General features: G+C 43.6%; 2 protein-coding genes across 4 annotated transcripts in view; one reads left to right on the top strand and one right to left on the bottom strand.

Moving 5' to 3' along the window:
• Positions 1-20,826, top strand: part of cpn1 (carboxypeptidase N, polypeptide 1) — a 409,472-nt gene that overhangs the window by 115,128 nt on the left and 273,518 nt on the right. The window lies entirely within an intron of this gene.
• LOC310874641 (uncharacterized protein) overlaps positions 5,311-20,826 on the bottom strand; it is a 55,949-nt gene continuing 40,433 nt past the window's right edge. Inside the window, exons 24-26 of the mRNA XM_083787502.1 lie at positions 14,100-14,173; positions 12,068-12,125; positions 5,311-6,075 (exon numbers count right to left, since the gene is read on the bottom strand). Of these exons, the coding sequence (XP_083643628.1) occupies positions 5,981-6,075; positions 12,068-12,125; positions 14,100-14,173 (227 nt within the window). The 3' untranslated portion in view covers positions 5,311-5,980. The remainder of the gene's footprint in view (positions 6,076-12,067; positions 12,126-14,099; positions 14,174-20,826) is intronic.

The following is a 20,826-nucleotide window of genomic DNA, read 5'->3' as shown; positions in this document are numbered from 1 at the left end:
TAAAGAGGACAGGAAGCGAAGACCGTACGTGCGCCGCCATGTTGCTCACATGGTGCTCCATGGAAGGAAATAAACATGCGCAGTTGAGACCAGGAAGTTGGACATGCATATGGCACAAATGGCCCAGCAGATGGAGTGAGGTGCTGGGAAGGCTGACTTTGAATTTTGCAAATTTTCTTTTTCGCAATTCTTTTGCAATTGTTTTGTAATTTCTTTGCAATTTTGCAATTTTGCAACTTTGCAATTCACCCTGTGTCAGCCTTCCCAGCTCAGCAAGGGCAAAGTGACACAACTTTGCAATTTTTTAGCAATTTAGCTAAATGTTTTTTGCATTATTTTTGCAAATTTCTTTTGCACATTTCTTTTTGCAATCTTTTTGCAATTTTGCACCTTTGCAATTCACCCTTTGTCAGCCTTCCCAGCTCAGCCAGGGCAAAGTGACACAACTTTGCAATAGAGCACCGAAGTCTGACGTCACTTTCAGTAGAGGGCGTCAGTCCCCAGGTTCATGTATTTTTTTAGTTGCATTGAAATCGCCATAGGAGGATTTTTAGATTGCTTCATATAAGAACTGTGTTTGAAAAATAAACATGTCATCCCGGCCGCTTCACTCATATGGATATGAAGAATCAACTGACTGAGAGAAAACGCTAATGTTACTGCTACTGAATTAGTTACATTTTCGCTAGAAGCAGACTGTATCATATATGACTGACTGTTGCAAACGATACAGAGACACCTCCCTGACAATAACGCAGAGACAGCTTGTTTATTTTTGGACCACAACGCTTATAGTAGACGATATTAAGATCACCCCATGTTATTCTCCATAGAGAAATGACTTCCGCGAACCAGGGGAATCGTCGGGATGAGCGAGTTACGTCAGGACTTCGGTGCTCTATTCACCCTTTGTCAGCCTTCTGATTGGTCCTTGACATGAAAAAGTCTGGGAAGCACTGACGTACAGCAGCTCCTCCTCAAGTCTTCAGTGCTTTGTGCTTTGTGTCTTTAGGAGACACCAGAGTCAGTTCGGCAGAGTCTGTAGTGTACACTGTTGTACAGTCACATTAAGTCAAATCTGATTTATTTCTCACATCTGATCTTTTGGCCTGGTCATTCACACTGCCATTTCCAAGTGACCAGATCTGATCTGCGTATTCAGACAGGCAGCCAAATCCAGCCTGAATCAGATCTGTGCGCCACATTCAGATTGGAATCAGATTTTCTTTAAATAGGTCACACACAAGTGGAATCTGATTTAGATCAGGTTGCATTCAGACTGAGACAGATCTGAGATCATATTTGAAACCACCTCTGAATGTGGCTCAAGTCACGTTGGAAAAAAATCTGATTCCATGTGACTCGAAGCTGTATGTGACCCGTTTGCATTTAGACTTTAAACAAAATCGGATTACAATCTGACACACAATCGTGGCACAGATCAGATTCAGGCTAGATTTGGCTGCCAGTGTAAATGGGGGTCTGTGATGTGATTCTGTGTTGTGGGGGCCAGGAGTTCACTTTGAGGTAAATGCAGACATAGTGTGTGTGTGTTAAGGGAACGGAGCATTCTGTTGCTTTTAACGTCCTTTAAAAAAAGGGGCATACCACTCATTTTAAACATTGACCTATGTCATTAATTTACCTGGGTAAATTCATGTCATGTAATGTAATTAAGGTCATGGGTTCAAATCCGAGCACCGCCAACTCAGCGTGTGAGTCTTCAAGAACCCTGCCCCTCCCCAACCCCATAATTAAAATCGACCCAGTCACAATTACATGGTCTTCTTTTCAAGTTCAGTCTTCCATGTTTCTATGGCTAATTGTGCCGATTGCTTATTGCCCTCCTGCTTGGTACAGCCTTATCGCTGCTTGCAGCTATATTTATAAGGGACCAAGCAGTCCCGAAGGGAAGTAGCATTCAGAGATTGCGGAATAGTTGTCTGCCTACACCTATTGTACGCGAGACTATTCGTTTGGGGAATAATACGTCAACAAACGCTAACCCAATTTTCAAAGGGGTGTAACCATGCACCATTCAATGAGCTATTCTGTAAATTTAGATTATTTAGCAAGAAGACCATGTGAAAGGAAATTATTGCTAGTTATTGCATGCTAGTATTAGCGTCAGTCATAACAATGAGGTGTGTACCCTCACAAAAACATGCCATAATCCTGGTCTCTAAACTATGCCTCCCCCTGGCCAGCCGGGGCGCCTGATGGAGGGGAAAGGAACGTGTTCCTTCCACGGGCTACGTCCGGCCGGGGAAAGGAAGGTGAAAGGTGAAAAGAAGCAGCTTGGACTCCTCATGCATAGAAGGAAGCATGAGGTCAGTCCACTGCCCCCCCAGGTTGGCAGAGGAAGTGTAGTGCCCATGATTACATTAGATAATTGACACTGGGTGAAATTGTGGGATAAAACATTTAAAAAAAGGGGGAAAAAATTAAAGAAAACAATTAGGTGTCAGGTGGGTGGTTTTAGAGACCTCGCCTGGAATGTCGAAGCTCCCATGGGTTTAATCCCATGGGAAGGAACCGTCAGTTATACGTCTTCCGTGAGTGGATGTCTTCTCTTCTTGACTCCTGGACTGGGCATTGACTCTGTGCTAGAGGCTGAGGACAAGGGAACAGTTTCATGGTCATCTTGACCATTTTGACCTTCTTGACCATCTTAACCTTCTTGACCCCTTGTTATGAATCATGTCATTATGAATCATGTTATGAATCATGTCATTATGAATCATGTTATGAATCATGTCCAACAGTAACTAGGCTGTTATGAATCTAGTTGTTATGAATCATGTTGTAATGAATCTAGTTATGAATCATGTCGTTATGAATCTAGTTATGAATCACGTCCAACAGTAACTAGACTGTTATGAATCTAGTTGTTATAAATCATGTTATGAATCATGTCCAACAGTAACTAGACTGTTATGAATCTAGTTATGATGTTGTTATGAATCATGTCCAACAGTAACTGGACTGTTATGAATCTAGTTGTCATAAATCATGTTATGAATTATGTTGTTATGAATCATGTCCAACAGTAACTAGACTGTTATGAATCTAGTTATGATGTTGTTATGAATCATGTCCAACAGTAACTGGACTGTTATGAATCTAGTTGTTATAAATCATGTTATGAATCATGTTGTTATGAATCATGTCCAACAGTAACTAGACTGTTATGAATCTAGTTATGAATGATGTTATGAATCATGTCCAACAGTAACTGGACTGTTATGAATCTAGTTGTTATGAATCATGTTGTTATGAATCATGTTATGATTATGCATCATGTCCAACAGGAACTAGACGATATACATATACTTGTGGGGGCATCTGGCCAGTAATACAAGTACAGTATACACACAAACACACAGACAGACATAGAAACACAGACACACACACTCGCCATGACCTGAAAGGCTGCACGCAGCAGCAGAGCAAAGCAGGCTAGGATCAAAGCAGCGAGTGTGAGTACATTGCAGAAACAGCACAAGGCTTTTTTTTTTTTTTAAATACATGAGACCTTCAAAAGGACGCCATGATGGGATCCGGGTTAAAAGACAGAGGTTAAGATTCTGTTGACGTCTAAAGCCAAAGATATTCACCCAGGACGAAGTTCACCGTCCTTTCTATCAGAAACACCCGGCGTTGTTTTATCTAAAAGACGAAGTTTATCGATATGAAAACCGATCGCATCGCTCCACAGCCTAGGATATGAAAACCCATCGCATCGCTCCACAGCCTAGGATATGAAAACCCATCGCATCGCTCCACAGCCTAGGATATGAAAACCCTTCGCATCGCTCCACAGCCTAGGATATGAAAACCCATCGCATCGCTCCACAGCCTAGGATATGAAAACCCATCGCATCGCTCCACAGCCTAGGATATGAAAACCCATCGCATCGCTCCACAGCCTAGGATATGAAAACCCATCGCATCGCTCCACAGCCTAGGAGCGCCTGTTGCGCAATCCTCGATGTCCAGTGGGACATCAATGAAAATGTAAAAGGCTATTATTGATCAAACCATAACAATAGCAAACCCCAGACAAGAAAGACTAGACATGGAAACTGCTGCGGTGAGCTTTGGTACCGTAGTTTAACTTGTATTGTATTGGTATACAAAACAGCAACAGCTACAGTATCAGCCTGACAGGACACCCATAGTCTTACTAAAATAGATTTACATTTTATATACAAAATTTCAAAAACATTCAAATAGATAATTTATTATCAACTACCGTAAATTGATTTGTCCTGATTAACCACTTAAGCCCTATTTTACGTACGTCATACAATGGTGTCTATGAAAACAAAATGGCAAAAATGTACAAACTTGTGGATCTGCTATTGATCCCGATGTTTTATAAAGAAAATTAAATAAACAGTTTGTTTCAAAACCGATTTTATTAGAATCGATCTTTTTTTTAAAATAATCCTTAGCCTATAGATCAATTGTTTTGATCGACGGTCGCCTACTCTCAGTCAATTCTACACAAACGCACACATTAATAGCATAATGTGGCCCATGGCCAGGGAATATCTCAACATGAGGTCCAGGGAACCTCATGGTTCCTTCAGTAGGGGTTCCAAATGGACCCAAAGTTTACGGGTCTGTAACTCATAGTTTACAAATGGAACCCGATGGAACCTTAAGAGTTATATGGGGGGTGGGGTCCTTGACATTAAAAACCCATTCTGGGCAGGAACCCCTTTTGGTGTTTGAAGTATTACGTTATACTTTAGCTATTGAAAAAATAGCAGATCTACAAGCTCATAGCACGGCATGAGCTTGTAGATCCCTGGAACAACATCTTTTCAGATGGGGGGGAGGGGGGGGGGGTGGTTCGTTGGCCAAATGCATATAATTTTTGGGGTCGTTGACATATACAATATTGAGCACCACTGACACACGTATTTCAGAAAACTGTCACGATTTAGAAGACATCTTTTATAAAATTTTGATGTCAGGCCTAAATGGGTTAAAACCCCTGGGAGCTATACTGATAATGGTCGATCATAATCTACCACAATTATAAAAAGACAGATTCCATGACAAATGGGGCCGGGTGGAGGGAGCACAGTACACCCCTAGGAGAAGACAGTGGCAGTCCGGTGGTACGTGGACTTGTGTTCCCTCGATTCATAGTGTAGTTTAGGTGGTCCTGAACCACACACGCCTGTGGTTTATATAGTCTATAGGTCAGTGCTTCTCCAAACGTTTTCATGTCAAGGACCCCCCATTTGAAAAAGATATGCCAGGGACCCCCCCCCCCCCCATAAGAGAAGATTTTAGGGCTTAGGCAGTGATTCTCAACCTGTTCAATTTCAAGAACCAACCCCCCAGTTTGACATGCGTTAGACTACGGACCCCCCCATTTAATGGCATTTTGCGATCTCTGGGACCCCCAAATTGTATTGTAAAATCAATGTTAATTTCGTCCATTTGTACACTCTCAGAGTTACAGACCCATAAGGGTCCATTTGGTTCCAAACTATCATTTAGCTGATAAACCCCTGGAACTCCCTCAAGGGTGTGTGTGGTTCACACTAGCGTGTAGTTTAGGTGGTCCTGGAGGGTGTGTGTGGTTCAGTGTGTAGTTTAGGGGGTCCTGGAGGGTGTGTGTGGTTCACAGCGTGTAGTTTAGGTGGTCCTGGAGGGTGTGTGTGGTTCATAGCGTGTAGTTTAGGTGGTCCTGGAGGGTGTGTGTGGTTCATAGCGTGTAGTTTAGGTGGTCCTGGAGGGTGTGTGTGGTTCATAGCGTGTAGTTTAGGTGGTCCTGGAGGGTGTGTGTGGTTCATAGCGTGTAGTTTAGGTGGTCCTGGAGGGTGTGTGTGGTTCATAGCGTGTAGTTTAGGTGGTCCTGGAGGGTGTGTGTGGTTCATAGCGTGTAGTTTAGGTGGTCCTGGAGGGTGTGTGTGGTTCACAGTGTGTAGTTTAGGGGGTCCTGGAGGGTGTGTGTGGTTCATAGCGTGTAGTTTAGGTGGTCCTGGAGGGTGTAAGTAGCCATGCTGTCCAGCAGCCAAGCCCGAGTCACCACCGTGGCGCGTCTCCGGAGAGCTGCGGAAAGAAAGAACAGAGAGAGAAGTTGAGGATACTTCTACTTTTGATGCTTTTGTATAGAGGTGCTCCGATCGATCAGATCGGTGATCTGCAATTTACCCGATCTGGAGAAACCGATCTTTTATACCATTTAAGTGGTATAAAATAAAATAATATAATAATATAATAAAGTCTAACTCGTGTTGATATGGTGATGTAATGGTGATGTGAAACAAACGGTGCCAACACAAACATGAATGACACAACAAACATGACACATTATGACGTACATTTTCCCTTCATTGTCAATGCGTTTACTAAACAAACATTGAACTAAAGACAAACATTAAACCTGTTTATAGGAGGGGCTAGCGCCACTCAAAAAGGATATATAGTATTTTCTCATTTTTGTGACAAGGCCTACTGTCACAAAAAAAGTCTGTTTTTAAAATGTTTTTTTTACATGAACAGTTTTGATGCGGGTTTTTGACATATAATAATTTTGGAAATATTCAAATACACACAAGATCGGTATCGGCCGGTCGTGAGAAAAACTATCGGGATCGTTGCCCCAAAAAAGTACAGCAGCAGGGCATTCATTTACAGGGAAAAAAATATGTATAGTTGTTTTTTAGCAAATATAGCTTTTGCGAGACACTCTTGTACGACAAACTAGGGCATTGAAAAAAAAAATGGAGATACAAGGTTTCTGCCTGACGGCGATGATCATAGCATGTACCAAGCAGTGACAGTGATGATCATAGCATGTACCAAGCAGTGACAGTGATGATCATAGCATGTACCAAGCAGTGACAGTGATGATCATAGCATGTACCAAGCAGTGACAGTGATGATCATAGCATGTACCAAGCAGTGACAGTGGTGATCATAGCATGTACCAAGCAGTGATGACGATGATCATAGCATGTACCAAGCAGTGACGACGATGATCATAGCATGTACCAAGCAGTGACGACGATGATCATAGCATGTACCAAGCAGTGACAGTGATGATCATAGCATGTACCAAGCAGTGACAGTGATGACCATAGCATGTACCAAGCAGTGACGACGATGATCATAGCATGTACCAAGCAGTGACGACGATGATCATAGCATGTACCAAGCAGTGACGACGATGATCATAGCATGTACCAAGCAGTGACGACGATGATCATAGCATGTACCAAGCAGCAGTGTTGGGGAAGTTACTTTTAAAAAGTAAGGAATTATAGTTATCGTTACTTATCTAAAAAAGGAATTTGTTACTTTACATTAAATTATGAAAGTAACTTTACTTTTTTGTTCTGTCGCACAGTAAGAGAAAAGACAACTCCCTCCTAACATTATGAAATGTAGTGGAACAATAAAACATGTTCAGGAATTTTGACAGGCATCTTTATAGAGATATTCTAATTCATCAAATGTATTTTTGAGCTCATCTTCCATTTTAGAATATTCACTGTTCAGGTATTTGGAAAATGTATTTCTGCACTGGCCCTGCTTTCACTGGTATTTTGCTGACCAAGGAACAGACTCCACCGGCGTTGAGAGGGGAAGCATTTCCTCAACAACATAGGCTACCTAGCAATCATTTTGTCAAGTTGACTCTTGGTGATATGCTACTGTGGCCATTTAAAATCGATATTTCCAACCAACAAACCATCCGATCTCGCTGTCATGATCCGCATTTGCCATTTTAGCGTGTGGTACTGTATTATAATTTCCGTTCAAGCGGCGATTTCTGTCTGTGTAGTGTCTAGTGTGTATGCGTTACAAGGGTTTATGTGTCTGTGACTGAATGTGTTACCGTTTACCACAGCCAGTAAGCCCGCCCACCCTGTAGACTGTCTCTGATTGGCTTACCCTGAAATCTGGCCCTACGTTAGCCAATCAATGACCTCTACTGCGACGTGCTTTTATCATGTTAGGGTGTGAAGCCAATCAAGCCATGTGGGCTCAGAGGCTAGTATGACTGCACAAACGAAACTGTCAACACAGAGGGCGCGTTCGGAAATAGCGCACTGAGCACACTGTGCAATGCAAACTAATAGGCGAGTGCGCTCCGTTGCGGTATTTCCGAACATTTTTGAATAGTTCAACCAGCCCATCGACATCGACACGTTGTGAGCTTGTAGATTGGCTATTTTAACTATTCAATGTTTTTTTTTAATAGTAAAAAAAAGGCAAAGTAGTTTAGGGATGAGGGGTTTAGCATAGTACAAAAATAGAGCACAAAGTGTGTGAGATAGAGAGAGGGGGGGGGGGGGATTTCAGGGTCTCTAAGCTCTCCTCTCTCTCAAACTCTGTTCTATCTCTCTCTCTCCTTCTATAAAGAATAAAGAATATATATTCAAATATTTGCGCCACATTTTCACTATATATATAAAATAAAATAAAGCAGATCTACAAGCTCATAGAGCAGCACTCTGTGCCGCGCTATGAACACTTGTAGACCTGCTATTTTTCAATAACTAAAAGTATAACGTAATGCTTGAAACACCAAAAGGGGTTCCCGCCCCCAGAAGTACAATATATCTCGTGCCTCAGAGGTGTAGTATAGTCCGCGGAGCCCACTTTGGGAACCGTGGGGTGTAACACTCCACCCACCAGAGCATTCTAACTCCTGGTACAGTATAGTCTCTCTCTGGTCTAATCCTGTCGCTTCGCTGTCTGGCATGCCTCTGTTTGTGTACTTTGTTTAGATAGTGGAAAATGAAGGCAGAGAGAGAGAGAGAGAGGGGTAAAAGCCGTACAACAACAGGGGTCCGGTAAGATTCGAACCGACAGGGACTTTGAGATTAGGTGGTGGACGGACGGACGCCCTACTGCGGCTGTGTCCAAAGTGCGGCCCACGGGCCAAATGCGGTTTGTTTTTCACGCCCTGCAGCTTCATACCTGAATTGTATTATGAACGGCCTGCCCAACACAACAGTATGTATTTTTACATTAAAGTGTTTTTAACCTGGGCATTTCCCAGAGTATCATTTGTCTGTGTTCCTTGTATTGTTTTTTTTTACCTTGCTTGCTTGGTTACATTCGTTAAGATACACTTTTTGTTCACAGCACAATGTGCCTCAAGTCTTTGAATATATATTCTTTCAGAGCGAACGTTTTTTAACTCAAATCTTTGCTTCTGGGGGGGGGGGACAACGCCCAATGTTGTAGTGTGATCGAGCGAAGATGAAAACCTCAAACATCAATGAGAAAAAGAGTCTGTGTGTTGAAGTGTTGGGCAAGACACTGAACCCTACATTGCCTCCAATGAGTCAGTCGGTGTGAGCTTGCCACCATTGGTGTGTGAATGTGAGAAGTGAGAACGCTGGCGTCGACTGTTCACCGCTTCACCTCCCAATGTATGAATGAATGAACCGTTGTAAAGCACTTTGAGCACTTGTGTAAAGTGTAAAACCAGTCATTACGACGGCATCAAGGCCCGCCAAAATACATTTCAGTCTTATGATATTTAGTCGACTGAAACTAAAGCATTCTAGGTGGCTAAAATGTGACTAAAACTAAATGCACCATGGCTTGTTATGACTCGACATTCTTGTTGGTATATAATCAGGCCTCAGGCGTAAATGCGTTGAGCGCAGCGATGCAAAGACAAGCACATCGTTATTTGTCCATACTTGATACTAGAGAGAGTGAGACAGAGGCTAGTCTGGCTGCGCATCGACTATAGAGAGAGTGAGACAGAGGCTAGTCTGGCTGAGCATCGACTATAGAGAGAGTAAGACAGAGGCTAGTCTGGCTGCGCATCGACTATAGAGAGAGTGAGACAGAGGCTAGTCTGGTTGCACATCGACTATAGAGAGTGAGACAGAGGCTAGTCTGGCTGCGCATCGACTATAGAGAGAGTGAGACAGAGGCTAGTCTGGCTGAGCATCGACTATAGAGAGTGAGACAGAGGCTAGTCTGGCTGCGCATCGACTATATAGAGTGAGACAGAGGCTAGTCTGGCTGCACATCGACTATAGAGAGAGTGAGGCAGAGGCTAGTCTTGCTGCACATCGACTATAGAGAGTGAGACAGAGGCTAGTCTTGCTGCACATCGACTATAGAGAGTGAGACAGAGGCTAGTCTGGCTGTGCGACGACTATAGAGAGTGAGACAGAGGCTAGGCTGGCTGCGCATCGACTATAGAGAGAGTGAGACAGAGGCTAGTCTGGCTGCGCATCAACTATATAGAGTGAGACAGAGGCTAGTCTGGCTGCGCATCGACTATAGAGAGAGTGAGACAGAGGCTAGTCTGGCTGCGCATCAACTATAGAGAGTGAGACAGAGGCTAGTCTTGCTGCACATCGACTATAGAGAGTGAGACAGAGGCTAGTCTGGCTGTGCATCGACTATAGAGAGTGAGACAGAGGCTAGTCTGGCTGCGCATCGACTATAGAGAGAGTGAGACAGAGGCTAGTCTGGCTGCGCATCAACTATAGAGAGTGAGACAGAGGCTAGTCTGGCTGCGCATCGACTATAGAGAGAGTGAGACAGAGGCTAGTCTGTCTGCGCATCGACTATAGAGAGAGTGAGACAGAGGCTAGTCTGGCTGCGCATCAACTATAGAGAGTGAGACAGAGGCTAGTCTGGCTGCGCATCGACTATAGAGAGTGAGACAGAGGCTAGTCTGGCTGCGCATCGACTATAGAGAGAGTGAGACAGAGGCTAGTCTGGCTGCGCATCGACTATAGAGAGAGTGAGACAGAGGCTAGTCTGGCTGCGCATCGACTATAGAGAGAGTGAGACAGGCTAGTCTGGCTGCGCATCGATTATAGAGAGTGAGACAGAGGCTAGGCTGGCTGTGCATCGACTATAGAGAGTGAGACAGAGGCTAGTCTGGCTGCGAATCGACTATAGAGAGTGAGACAGAGGCTAGTCTGGCTGCGCATCGACTATAGAGAGTGAGACAGAGGCTAGTCTGGCTGCGCATCGACTATAGAGAGAGTGAGACAGAGGCTAGTCTGGCTGCGCATCGACTATAGAGAGAGTGAGACAGAGGCTAGTCTGGCTGCGCATCGACTATAGAGAGTGAGACAGAGGCTAGTCTGGCTGCGCATCAACTATAGAGAGTGAGACAGAGGCTAGTCTGGCTGCGCATCGACTATAGAGAGAGTGAGACAGAGGCTAGTCTGGCTGCGCATCAACTATAGAGAGTGAGACAGAGGCTAGTCTGGCTGCGCATCGACTATAGAGAGTGAGACAGAGGCTAGTCTGGCTGCGCATCGACTATAGAGAGAGTGAGACAGGCTAGTCTGGCTGCGCATCAACTATAGAGAGTGAGAAAGAGGCTAGTCTTGCTGCGCATCGACTATAGAGAGTGAGACAGAGGCTAGTCTGGCTGCGCATCGACTATAGAGAGTGAGAAAGAGGCTAGTCTTGCTGCGCATCGACTATAGAGAGTGAGACAGAGGCTAGTCTGGCTGCGCATCGACTATAGAGAGAGTGAGACAGAGGCTAGTCTGGCTGCGCATCGACTATAGAGAGAGTGAGACAGAGGCTAGTCTGGCTGCGCATCGACTATAGAGAGAGTGAGACAGGCTAGTCTGGCTGCGCATCGATTATAGAGAGTGAGACAGAGGCTAGGCTGGCTGTGCATCGACTATAGAGAGTGAGACAGAGGCTAGGCTGGCTGTGCATTGACTATAGAGAGAGTGAGACAGAGGCTAGTCTGGCTGCGCCTCGACTATAGGGAGAGTGAGACAGGCTAGTCTGGCTGCGCATCGATTATAGAGAGTGAGACAGAGGCTAGGCTGGCTGTGCATCGACTATAGAGAGTGAGACAGAGGCTAGTCTGGCTGTGCATCGACTATATAGAGTGAGACAGAGGCTAGTCTGGCTGAGCATCGATTATAGAGAGTGAGACAGAGGCTAGTCTGGCTGCACATCGACTATAGAGAGTGAGACAGAGGCTAGTCTGGCTGCACATCGACTATAGAGAGAGTGAGACAGAGGCTAGTCTGGCTGCGCATCGACTATAGAGAGTGAGACAGAGGAATGTTTCACTACTCACGGCTGCATCCGGCCCACTGCTCTGAGGCAGACTGCACGACGACCAGCTGATGGAGCGTCTGTGAAGAGACAAGACAGAGATCACACGTTACACCCTTAGAGTATATATGAATAGAGAAGGCACCCAGAGGAAACCCTGAGGCGAAATGGACATAGTGGCCGAATGAAGGTATTGCAGCCTGGCCCCAAACACATGAACGCGCTGTCCGTTGACTATCATTGTACACGTTCACGACGGACGACGCTCGTGGGTTTAGTCTAGTTTTAGTCGACTAAATGGAAACTAAGCTATGATAACTAAGACTAAATATATTGACACTTTCGTCCACAAATAAAAACTAGACTAAAATGTTAGGAAGGCACTAGTGGACAAGAGATCCAGTATAAGTCATTTTACGTGTTGTGAACTTGTAGATCGGCTATTTTCAGCAAGCATAAAATCAGCCATTACGACGGCATCAAGGCCCACCAAAATACATTTTAGTCGACTAAATCTACAGTTGAATTGATCTTATGATATTTAGTCGACTAAAACTAGGCCAACACTAAAACATTACGGGTGACTAAAACCAAGTGAAAACTATTCCAAGAGACTAATGACTAAAACTAAAATCTAAATGTGCTGCCAAAAACAACACTGGAGGTCAGAACAGAAACTCTGCCCAAAATATTTCACATTGGACTGTTATAGCGCCACCAGGAGGTGGTTATATAATTCACTTACCTCCCGATTTGATACAATATCGTTACGACATATACTACGATTCTTAATTATATTGCGATTCAATTCGATATTGTGATTTTATTGCGATTTTTCCCCCAAGTTACTTTACTCATTACGTTACTCATTATCCTTTTAAAACAATTCTAAACATAGACCATGAAAAGTTCAACTATACACTTCACTGCAGGCAGATAACGTCAGTCAGTCTTTCTGACATTCAAAAATTCTGAACTTTGCGATTAGATTTTAATATCGTGACATTAAAAATCTCGATATATATATACAAATTTTTCAATTTCTCATATTTCATCCTGATTGGCTAAGATTGACTTCTACTATCTTGCCTGGCAGAGACCGTTCTAGTTATGTTTCATTAACCCATATTGGACTGAGGTCGACCTTTGTCATGTCAATGACCCCCAGAACTATCTCTATTGGGCCACACGGACCCCCATCTCAAAATATGTAGTTCCAGGGATCCCCCAGAAGCCAATATTTTAGTTAAAAATGTTCGCTCGGAAATATATATTCAAAGATTTGCACCACATTTTTACGACTTTTCAAAAATAGCAGACCTACAAGCTCGTATGAGCTTGTAGATCTGCTATTTTTCAATAGCTAAAGCATGACATAATGCTATAAACACCAAGAGGGGTTCCCGTCCCAAAATGGGTTAATGCAAGAAGAATGGCTTCTCACTTTCTCAGTTACAGGTCAGACTAGAACGCTTTCTTACCTCTTTATCTGTAGTTGTTACATTTTGTGCAAAAGCGCATTATTGGCTATTTCCCCTATACCATAAAGGCCTCAATAAATGTCATTGAACTGCATTGAATTGAATGGGGCTATGGGGTTGCTCAAAAATCAATTCTCATGGTATATATCCTCTCTTCATAATGTAAATAGTATCCCAAGCTACTTATTTTGAATGGAAATAAGTGAATTAGCACAAAAAGCCAACCCCAATTTGTGGTGACTAACGATCATTTAGCCGGTGAGCCCCTGAAAAGCCCCCTTGGACCCAGAAAGGGAAAGAGGAGATCTACACGCCGTTTTAAAAGCTCCCCCAAAATAATGTGTTAACCCATTTTGAGCAGGAATCCCTTTTCGTGGTTACACACATTATGTTATAATTTAGCTTTTGAAAAATAGGTCTGCTATTTTGGAAAAATCGTTAAAATGTGCCTCAAATCTTTCAGAAAATTTTCATGATTTAGAAAACTTTATTTATTTTTTGACGGCCGGCCTGAATGTGTTAATAACAGAGCGGACAAAGCAACACATTGAGAAGCAGTGAGTGACGCTGTACCTTTTCACTGTCCAAGTGGAGAGGGTCTTTCACCACCCACGCTCCACAGTGCTCTACCATCCACTCCAACTGATCTGAAATGCGCACACACACGCACAGGCACACGCACGCACGCAAGCACACACACACACGTTGGTATTATACTTGTGAGAACATTTCATAAATGCATTTTTAACTCATTTAGACCCGAGGCCGATTATAAAAATGCCTTCTAATCTTTTCATGCCCAAGATGTGTTAAAAATGTAAAAAAATTGCAGATGTAAAGTTCACGCCGTGAGCTTTTATATCTGCCATTTTCCATAGCCAACGCAAACATCTGAAACGACGCGGATGCTTTCACGCGTTTTGAAAATGTTATACTTAGTTGCGTGCTGGTGTCTGCGACATGATGTGAGCTGGTGTCTGCGACATGTGAGCTGGTGTCTGCGACATGTGAGCTGGTGTCTGCGACATGTTGCGAGCTGGTGTCTGCGACATGTTGCGAGCTGGTGTCTGCGACATGTTGCGAGCTGGTGTCTGCCACATGTTGTGAGCTGGTGTCTGCCACATGTTGTGAGCTGGTGTCTGCCACATGTTGTGAGCTGGTGTCTGCCACATGTTGTGAGCTGGTGTCTGCCACATGTTGTGAGCTGGTGTCTGCCACATGTTGTGAGCTGGTGTCTGCGACATGTTGTGAGCTGGTGTCTGCCACATGTTGTGAGCTGGTGTCTGCCACATGTTGTGAGCTGGTGTCTGCCACATGTTGTGAGCTGGTGTCTGCCACATGTTGTGAGCTGGTGTCTGCCACATGTTGTGAGCTGGTGTCTGTGACATGTTGTGAGCTTGTAGATCAGTACAGGCATAATGTCAAGCCTGAATCTTTTTATTTTATTTTTTACCATAAAACCCTCTCTCTTGTTGCGAGGACAAAATGTCAAATTGACATTTGGCCCTGACAACTATAGTAACCCAAGTGCAGGCACGCACGCATTAAGCCTTTTATGTGACAGCTGTTGAAAGCCTTTCGAATAGCTTTCACCTGACAGATGTATATCTCTCTTCTCCCGTTTCCCCTGAATAGACAGCATGGAGCATGACGGGCCCCATCTCAGGATGTGATCCATTGATCAAAGAACACGTCAATGCAAGTCTCCAACACATTCAACGTGTCCTCTCTGTCCAGAACTGTATACATTTTCAGGGAAATATAATCAAATATCAAATATAAACAACGGTTCCAATGTGATTATCATTTAGCCACAAGCTCTTGTTAATACTACCGATTGGTTACATATTTTTATGAAACCCCACAAACTCATCTAACCACTTTCATATTTAGTTAAGATTTTTCTGAAACGGATCACGACAGATCAGCAATTTTTGCTACTTTATTTGTGACACCATTGACGCTATTCAGACCGCGGCCATCTTGGACTAGGTGCAACATCCCATTGGCAGCGGTGGCCTAAGGGTTAGAGGAGCGCCCTCGTTGCCGGTTAGATTCACCGGACGGGCAGGACAAATCTGGGTGGGGAAGTGATTGTCGTCACTCACCCAACACCGACCTCCCAGTCGCAGGGCGGACACTCTAACCACAAGGCCACTGAGCTGGTCTTTATTTCTTTTTTGTCAATGAATCCACCAAGTCTCTAACCCTGTGCGGGGCTTGTCGAGCTTGTAGACCAGCTATACCTTTGCCAAATGTTCTCGCCCCGCGTCCATTCGCGTCTCCTCCTCCTCCTCGTCGTCAGATCCGGAACGCAGAGGATCAAGAAGAATGCAGAGAAGAAGAACGCCATTTCCACTATGATGATCAATCATCAAACAAGATTCAGCACGATACCACAAGTAAGACGCGCGGACACGGGAAGCGAACGCAGCACGTAAATTGCAATAACAATTCAAATAAATTACGTACTTTAAGGTTTTTTTTTTGGCGTTCTTTTAAAGTTACGTTTATTTAAGTTATGTTTTTTTAAGTTATTTTTTTAGTGTGTGTATGTGTGCGTGCGTGTGTTTTTTCTTTTAAAGTTTTTTTTAAAGTTAAGTTTGTGTGTGGGTGTGTGTGTGTGTGTGTTTTGTGTGTGATACAGCTGCGCCCTCTGGTGGCGGGCGGGTGGTGTTACAGCGTGACACACACACACACACACACAGACAGACATGTTCTGCTAGGTCTCATAGTTAGTGCTCACTGCATTCGCAATCACTGCGTTCGCAATGATCAATCATCAAACAAGACTCGGCACAATACCATCAAATGAAAATAATGTCACAGAGCTTTCCTATGCTTTCTCTCATCTCGTACACAAGAATCCCTCGCTGGGAGGGGACATCAAACGTACGTAATGCCATCGTCGACATGAATAATTGATGACGGCAATCTCGTTGGGGTTGGGGGGGGGGATAAAGATAGGAGGGTTAGCAGACTCCATCCTCCTCCTCCTCCGTGAGGTTTTGCACAACAAGGACAGCTCTGAAATGATTCACCGTGGCGGGCAGCAGACGCCCATTAGCCAGCGTCCATTGATTCCGTGGACAAGCCAGGCATATAGTTAACCCATTCTGGGCGGGAACCCCTTTGTGTGTTTAAGCATTATGTTATAATTTAGCTATTGAAAAATAGCAGATCTACAAGCTCATACGAGCTTGTAGGTCTGCTATTTTTGAAAGAATCACACTCGTGTGAACCGAGTGGTGCAACTCCCCTCTCTCTCTCCCTCTCTCCCTCTCTCTGTCTCATTATCAGGCAACAGTGCAGCAACTCTCTCTCTCTGTTTCTGGCAAACAGCGCCCCTACTGGTACTCATTATATGATGCTCATTTATGGGTGAACACGGGAACACAGACATTGCGGTTCCTTGGTGTGGTTGCACCACTCAAAAATCGTGAAATTGTGGCGCAAATCTTTGAATATATATTCTTTCAGAGTCCCTGGAACAACATTATTTTCAGATGGGGGGTCGGCGGCGGAATATCATTCTGGGGCTCCTTGACATGAAAAAGGTTTAGCACCACTGACATAGAAACACAGGTTTTTCATGAAAACTGTCATGATTTACATTTTTTTTAATTTCGACGTCAGGCCTAAATGGGTTAAGGAGCACTTTGAGGGCGCCGGGAAGAGGAAAAGGGGGCGAATAAAATACAAAACACTGCATCATGTGCATCTGCGACTCACCGTCTACCTATTCCCTCATCCACGTTTGGCTGAATAGAGTGCACGCTTATCAACAGGGGAGGAAATTGAGTACCCAGGCAGGCAGGACGGACGCACAGCACAATTTGCTGTCATTTCGCTCAGTGACGTAGAGTAAAGAAAAACTAAAAACGGAAGAGCAGGGAGAGATTTCAAGGCTTCAGTTTAACGAACTACAAGAAGTGGTGGAAGAAGTACTCAAGACTGTGGATCTTGTATTTAATTTGTAATGCTACAGACATTTGTTGAAAACAAAATATTGCATTGTGAGTTTGTCAATCAATCAAGTCGCCTTTAACTCAAGCTGCAGATTCCAAAAATAGCTTTTTATATATTTAAATTAAATATTCTTTATGAACATGTCCTGTGATCTACCTGTACAGCCTTTGTGATCTAGTGACCCCTGCTATTTTGTCATGAATTAATTAATAGCCTATACTTGAGCACACTACAGCGTCACACAATAGCATCAACAATGGAAGATCGGCCCAGGCCGTAGCGTAACGGTCTGGGCACCGGACTGGTAATCCAGTCGCAGTGTGCCGCGGGTTCGACTCCCGGACCCGACACGGCCTTTACTGTATGTCATCCCCCCATCTCTCTCCCGTTTCCTGTCAGCCTACTGTCTGTCCCTTCAAAAATCAATAAAAGGCGTAAGCCGCAAAAAAAATATCTTAAAAAAACAAAAAAAACAATGGAAGATCAGGCCTGGGCCATGGCTCAGCGGTGCAGGCACCTTCGCTGGTAATCCAGTCTGGCAGTGTGCCGCGGGTTCGACTCCCGATCCCGACGGCCTTTACTGTATGTCATCCCCCCATCTCTCTCCCCATTTCCTGTCAGCCTACTGTATGTCCCTCCATACAAAATATTAAATAAAGGTGAAAGCCACAAAAGAAAACATAAAAAAATGGAACGACGTGTTCTGAGCTTGTCGTCTGCTACTCTTTTCCTGAAAAGTAACCTTTTGGACATATGAGGTTTACACAAGACACGAGACAATATATATATAGATATGTTCTGTATTTAAAATCTTACTTAAGTCAAAGCAAGCCAAAAGTATAAATTAGCTAAAGTAAAAGTACTATTATATGTATGATTTCAGAATCATATATATCTTTGTTGTCGGGTGGAGAACCGGAAAAGAAAAAGCAGGAGAGATTTCAAGGCTTCACTTTGGATGACGACAAGAAGCAATGCGTCATCAAGTTCTCAAAATAAACCTGCAGCCAGCGTGCCAACTCCATAGCAACCACTGTGGAGACATGTGACTCCATAGCAACCACTGTGGAGACAACATGTGACTCCATAGCAACCACTGTGGAGACAACATGTGACTCAATAGCAACCACTGTGGAGACAACATGTGACTCCATAGCAACCACTGTGGAGACATGTGACTCCATAGCAACCACTGTGGAGACAACATCTGACTCCATAGCAACCACTGTGGAGACAACATGTGACTCAATAGCAACCACTGTGGAGACAACATGTGACTCCATAGCAACCACTGTGGAGACAACATGTGACTCCATAGCAACCACTGTGGAGACAACATGTGACTCCATAGCAACCACTGTGGAGACAACATGTGACTCCATAGCAACCACTGTGGAGACAACATGTGACTCCATAGCAACCACTGTGGAGACAACATGTGACTCCATAGCAACCACTGTGGAGACAACATGTGACTCCATAGCAACCACTGTGGAGACAACATGTGACTCGCCGGTGAACCAGAGGACCTTTAACCCATTCTCGACGGGAACCCCTTTTTGGTGTTTTAAACTCTTTCAGCACCAGTTTAGGCTTTGGTTGCCAATTCGCCCATTATCAAAAAAAGAAAGAAATTGTAATTCTATTATGCATGTAATGTGCATGTCATCACCAGATTAGAGGAATTTTCAATTCAAATTTTTTTCCCCAAGGGAGCACGTCTTGTCGTCCGTGGCATCCGGTCCATAATTGGCAATAAAACGTCTCGTCGTTTATGGCTCTTAAACTGTTTTAAGCATTCTTTTATACTGAAGCTATTGAAAAATAGCAGATCTACAAGCTCATGTGCCGCGCTACAAGCTTGTAGGCCTGCTATTTTTGAAAAACCAGTGAAAATTTGTTGCAAATCTTTGAATATATATTATTTCACAGCGAACGTTTTGAACTCAAATCTTTGCTTCTGGTCCCTGGAACAACATATTTTGAGATGGGGGTCGGCGGCCAATTACATATAATAGTGTGGGGGTCCTTGAGATAAGCGCAACTGACACAGAAACAATGATTTAGAAGACATTTGTAGAATGGAGCTCAGGTCTACATGGGTTAACGCCTATGCACAGTGCGCCCACGCTCCGCTATTACCGGTCACTGTCCTCTTCACCCAAAATGACAGGTGTTGAAAGCAGCAGGGTGGAAGAACTACAACATTTAACACATTGAGACCCGAGACCAGATTCTGTTGAATGTCTTCTAAATGTTTTATACAATTAATCAGTGGTTCTCAAACTATTTCATGCCAAGGAGGACCCCAAAAGAATGATGTGTATTTAGCCCGCCGACACCCATCTGAAAATATGTTGTTCCAGGACCCCCCCAGAAGCAAAGATATGTTAAAAACGGCCAAATCTGGGAACACCTTCTATAGGGAGCTGTCCTAAGGTTTCTGAAAACCTTCAAATTCTGATTCATTCTTTCTTTAAGGCACTTTCCAACACAGTTTGAAACAAAATGCGGAGGCAGCGAGCCCTTCTTTTCCACATTGGTCACTGTACCAGAAGAGAGAAAAAAAAGTATAAATAAAACCCTGCAACTCTATCCGTCTGACATTTAAAAGATATATGGTATATATATATATATATATATATATATATATATATATATATATATATTATATTGGCCTCGTTTCACTTCTCTCCTCTGGCTGGATCGATGGTGGATCTATCGAGGTGCACGGCGGAAGTCCAAACAAAAGAGGACAGGAGGAACGGTAAATCAAAACGTATAAAGCGTTGTCTCGGAGGAGACAGAGCTGTGTGTGTGTGTGTGTGTGTGTGCGTGTGTGTGTGTGTGTGATGAGGGGGGGGCGTTCAGTGGAAACCTTCACCCTTTGTCAGCCGTGGAAAGTGGCTTAACTATATTTACTTACTGTAAGTGTACTTATGTATACACTTTTTGTTTGTTTGTTGGTATTTGTACTTTATTTGAGTATTTCCAATACTACACTACATCTCAGAGGCAAATTCTGTACTTTTACTCCACTACAATTATTTGAAAACTTTAGTTACTTTGTAGATTCTGATTATTATTACAAAACACGCCAACCACTTCAGCACTATATATAATTTTCCGCTATTTTAAAATGGCAGATGTACAAGCTCATAATGCGATGCATTGTTAGCCTGGCTAAAGCCAGACGCGAATCAGCCTGCAAAATAATTGCAGTGATTTGAGTCTGGCTTTATTAGCCAGGCTAATGCATTGTGAGCTCGTATATCTGCTATTTTTGAAATGGGACCTTGCGCAATGAGTACTTTAACTTTTGTTATTCTTA

This window comes from Protomyctophum parallelum (genome assembly GCF_964188405.1).
Source record: "Protomyctophum parallelum genome assembly, chromosome: 17".
Classification (NCBI taxonomy): Eukaryota; Metazoa; Chordata; class Actinopteri; order Myctophiformes; family Myctophidae; genus Protomyctophum; species Protomyctophum parallelum.
This window is presented reverse-complemented; position numbering and strand designations above follow the sequence as displayed.